Here is a 4,587-nt window from a genome sequence, read left to right as displayed (position 1 = left end):
TGGCAAAGTGTCCATGAGCTATCCATTCTCGAGACCAGGACCCTGACCACACAGCCCTTCATCCCTGTTGTCTTCTTTCTGCTGGGTTCCTGCTGCCTATGAGATACAAAGACATAAAAAGACATCTTCATCCTCATTGTCTCCCATGGGGTGCCATGAGCAACTGACGATCTTCAAAATTTTACCCAAGGGGGACCATCAGAGGATTTCAACTGAAAGCAGCACTTCCTCCTTTGCCTGCAAAAGGTGGCTGTTATAAAAGCAGTGTATTCCCTTCTTCAGTAATCCAAGCCTGGAATTGGCTGTGTTTATCGTGTAGGATACACTGCTGGTATAGACCTCACAGGACAGCTCTCCCAGGTGGCATCATCACCTGCTCTTCAATGAGACTGTGAGCAGCTTATCCTCCTGGACTGAGTTCAGCAAAGGCCACATGAGATGGTCGGCAGCTGGAGCACTTGCCCCATGAGGAGGCACAGTGTCACCTACGTTTAATGCATGTTCCAGAGGAAAATGCAATGGCTTCCAGTGCAGGCACTTTCCTCAACTTCAGTAAGACAGTGAGAAGGAAAGCGAGGGACAGGAAGCAAGTGAGGACTTCCACAGGGCAAAGGACCCTCAGACCCCTCCACCTCCATTTTTCCTCAGCCCCTTCAGAGGTTTCTTCCCCTCCCAGTCCACCACTCCTCCTCTCACCTCAGTCTCTCCAACACCCTCCTTGCAGCATTGCCAGGACCCTCCCCAAAAGTACAGCACCCCTTCAGGGAGTGGTCCCAGCTCTGCCCCCTTCCCTTCCCTCACATCCACAAGTTTTCACAGCCCTGCAAGCCCCCCAGCCAGTGCACACCGGTGACACCCCTTCCACCTGGCAAGGGTGGCCCCACCACCGAGGGACAGGCAGTCAACAGGAGCAGTACATAGCAACAACCAGCGCTCCCCATGCAGTTTGTTGACGCTCCCCAAGGACTCCCACCCATTCTCCTGGCTCATAAATTCCCCCGTGCCATCACCTGCACACAGTGACGCGCCGAGCAGGTCCCCGCGATGCAGCTGCTCATCCTGGCCGTCCTCTGCCTGCTGGGCTCCTGCTGCCTCTGGGGCACGGAGGCACGGGAATATGACTCCATCCTCACAGTGCCCAACGGAGGCCCCTGGGGCTCTTGGGGACACGAGCAGTTTTGCCCCAGCGGCTATGCTAAGGGATTTGAAGTGAAGGTAAGGTTTCACTCCTTCTTTGGGGTGGGAAAAAACCCTGCTGTGAAACGATGTTATTTTATTCTGGTCTCAGCAGGGCTGGCCACAACACTTTGTCCCATCACAGCAGTTTGCATTGTATCTGCATCGCTCATGCAGGCTTATCAGCAAGAAATCTCTAGCATAGAGTAGCTCTCCAGGCTCTCTGCCAGTGAGCAATTTCTTCGCAGAGGAGTTCATGGGGTAAGAAAAGACCTGGGGACAGTACTGCAGAGCCTGTTCCCAAGGGGCTGGGACAACTCCCACCTGCCAGCACTCCAGCTCTGGGTGTCACAGCACACAGCAAGAGGGTGGGCATGACGTGGGACAGCAGCCACCAAGCGTTCCTGTATCCAGAGCCCCTGCTCCGCAGCTTGGAGAAAAAGCAAAGGTGGGCAACAGCAAAAAGGACTCCCTGAGAAATGCCATGGAGCTGCCTCACAGCCCTGCTCAGCAGCACTACCTGTGTCTGGCTCTGTCCCCGGAGCCTCCTACCACCCCTCATCGTGAGGGCTCACCTCATCTCTTCTTTTAAATGGGGGAGGGTGCTGACCACTCCTGTTTTCATCCCCTCTTCTAAGGTGGAGCCCTACCAGGGATTTTGGCTGTTTGGTGACGACACGGCTCTGAACGGCATCCGATTGCTCTGCACGGATGGCACAGTCATTGAGTCCTCTGTGGGATGGTGAGTAGTCTTCACTTTCTCATCCTCCTTCAGGGCAGCAGCTTCTGAGGACCATGAAGGAAAACCAGTGCAATGGTTTCTCCATAGGCACCCACACCCCCTGTGAAGCTGGCTCCCCACCCCGCTTGAGGAGGTGGCTGAGGTCCTCCTGGCCACAAAGTGTGAGGGTCTTAGGGTAGAGATCTGGTCCCAGGGAAGGGAACAGTACTTTGAAAGATGAAGGAGAGTTAAAAAAATGCAGATCTTAAACCTGTACTTTCTCAAATACTTACTTTGAAAAGGACATAGGTATTAAGTAACAGGGACAAAGCAAGCAGCTGAAATTCCCAAGGGGTCATGCAGCGACAGGGCAGCCCAGGGTTGATGGTGGCCAGGGATCTAGAGGGTGATGGGGAAGCAGAGTGAAACAGGTGCTCGCAGAAACCCACCGTCCCTGTGTAGGTCCTGTGTAGGTGCCCCAGGACTACGAGGTTCCCATGTGAGTTGTGGTGTGGATTGTAGCACCGCAGAGGGTGAACACATCTTGACAAGTTGTTTTCTTCTCTGGCAGGTGGGGAAAATGGACCAAAGCCCAGCTCTGCCCCAGCAACAAGCTGGTTTCCTTCTCACTGCGTGTGGAAGAGAGGCAGCACCAGCGTGATGACACGGCAGCCAACAACGTGAGGTTCTCCTGCTCGGACGGGACAAAGCTGGAGGGCTGGGGACTTTCAGGGGGTGACTTTGGCCCATGGAGCAGCAGCTGCACCTCCGGGGCCATCTGTGGGCTCCAGACAAAAGTGGAGGAACCCCAGGGAAAGGGGGACGACACAGCTTTCAATGACATGAGAGTCTTCTGCTGTGAATGAGCCTGACTCTCCACCCCATGCCAGCACCTACAAAGTGGTTCACCATTAAACCTTTAATCTGTCCTTGCACAAGGAGCAGTGTGCATTTTTCTTCGTCATGTTTTGTCAAGGGTAGCCAGATCCTGTGGCTGCAGCACCCAGGGGGTTTCCTCCTGCCCCTGTCCAGTGGACATGAGGTTGCTGCAGCTCCTTGCTCCCAGGTCCAGCCTGCAGTGAGGCTGAGGACGGGTTACCAGGAGGTGCACGTGTGCGCACACACACACACACACACACGTGGCTAGCCACAGACGAACACAGAGAGCAGTGCCTTTACTGGCACCTGTGTAGACTCAGACACACACAGTGCTCACACACATGTGAACAGCACAGGCAGCAGGTACTGTTCCTTCCCAGCTGATCAAGACTGATGTCCACTAGTGAAATATATACCCACACATGGAAAACGGGTCTCTCTGGTAGCTGGCATTAGCTGCTCAGTCTGTCCCAGAGCTGGCCTCAGGCCCCGGTTTCCCCAGGTGCTGGCACCGGCGCCCTCCAGTCTCTGAGGTTCGTGGTCCCGCTCCAGTTGCCGGCACTCGGCTCTGATGCTGCTGCCCACTGGTCTGGCTTGAAGGTTACTGGTGGTCTCTCACATGGGCTCAGAATAGAGGGTGTGCCCACACAGAAGACAGATAGAAGAATGTAAGAGTAATTAGTACTAGTAGTAAATAATTATTTACATCACTATATAAGAGTATTTAGTAAAACTGTAGCATAGACTGTGGTGATCAGGTGCAGGGCTTGGTCAAACATACTGACCAGACAGCTGTTACCCAGGACCAGCCCCTTTTATCCGCTTTTCCCTCACACTGGTTCCCTCTGCAGAACCACCCTTGATCCTTCCCCGAAATATCCCATAACAAGTCTTGCACATTCCCACAACCCCCTTAAAACACCTCATAAGAAGCTGTACAATGTCCCCTAATGTTTTTCCCCTGCAGCCCCCCGAGAGTCCTATGCCCCTGTAGGTCCTCACCCTCGCTAGTCCGCAGGGCCTTCTGGGAAGGGAGTGGCCCCATGGACTCCTCAGTGGGGTTCACCGGGGGCCTGGGGCTGATTGCTCTCCTCCAGCAATCACAGGGAGCAGATCTGGGGCTCTGTTGGCACTGCTGAGGTTCCTGGTTGCTCCACCTGATATTGCCACTCTGATCCTCGCTGGGTCTTTGTGTTCATTGTGGTTAGGCTTTATAATGAATTTATAGCCTAACAAATTCCTGGGAGTGAGCACAGAGGATCCCCACACCTGTAGGTAAGGCAGGAAGCAGGACTGTAAGGGCTGGACAATGAAAGAGGAGAAGGGGGATCATCTGCCCTGGCAGAAACCGTGATTTCAAAGGAGAGGAAGGGGAACTCTTCACCCTCTCTCCATTATAATGCTTAGGATGTGGAGGGATGACTATCATACATTCATTCATCCATTAATAGGTTCAAATACATCATGCAGCTCCTGGCCCCAGCTCTGTGCCTCTCCTTCCAGCCTGCTCAGCTCAGCATCTCAACATCTCCAGGTGCCTGGTGCAAATGAGGCACCTTGAGGAATTTTGTTTCCAAGGCTGCAGTAATTCATATGCAGTGAAGTCAGAAATGTACCATCATATAGGTACCTCTCCTGAACCCATCACTGCCTCTTTCAGCATTAAGACCTCCTGCTCAGCTCTTCTCTGGAGTTCATATTTTGCCCTGCTTTCTGGGCTGTAGGCAATACCTCATATGTGAGGACTCTGACCATGATAACAAGTATGGGACAGGGAGTAGCCACAAACCTGCATCTCACAGGGTATTATG

The 4,587-nt window shown here is 53.4% G+C and overlaps 1 protein-coding gene across 1 annotated transcript; it reads left to right on the top strand.

Annotated features, from left to right (window-relative positions):
* Nucleotides 1–1,044: 1,044 nt before the first annotated feature.
* LOC140648697 (vitelline membrane outer layer protein 1-like) lies at nucleotides 1,045–2,763 on the top strand. Its single transcript, XM_072855057.1, has 3 exons — nucleotides 1,045–1,215; nucleotides 1,815–1,918; nucleotides 2,469–2,763. The coding sequence occupies exons 1-3, from the start codon at nucleotides 1,045–1,047 to the stop codon at nucleotides 2,761–2,763; spliced, it is 570 nt and encodes a 189-aa protein (XP_072711158.1).
* Nucleotides 2,764–4,587: the final 1,824 nt, after the last annotated feature.

This window comes from Ciconia boyciana, chromosome 1, assembly GCF_034638445.1.
Source record: "Ciconia boyciana chromosome 1, ASM3463844v1, whole genome shotgun sequence".
NCBI classification, from domain to species: Eukaryota; Metazoa; Chordata; class Aves; order Ciconiiformes; family Ciconiidae; genus Ciconia; species Ciconia boyciana.
This window is presented reverse-complemented; position numbering and strand designations above follow the sequence as displayed.

What these genes read in the sequence shown, in the direction of transcription:
- LOC140648697 (XM_072855057.1), top strand. Translation starts at nt 1,045, where the DNA reads ATGCAGCTGCTCATCCTGGCCGTCCTCTGCCTGCTGGGCTCCTGCTGC. An exon ending in CTAAGGGATTTGAAGTGAAG is followed by an intron (nt 1,216 to 1,814) that starts GTAAGGTTTCAC and finishes CCCTCTTCTAAG; the next exon opens with GTGGAGCCCTACCAGGGATT. An exon ending in ATTGAGTCCTCTGTGGGATG is followed by an intron (nt 1,919 to 2,468) that starts GTGAGTAGTCTT and finishes CTTCTCTGGCAG; the next exon opens with GTGGGGAAAATGGACCAAAG.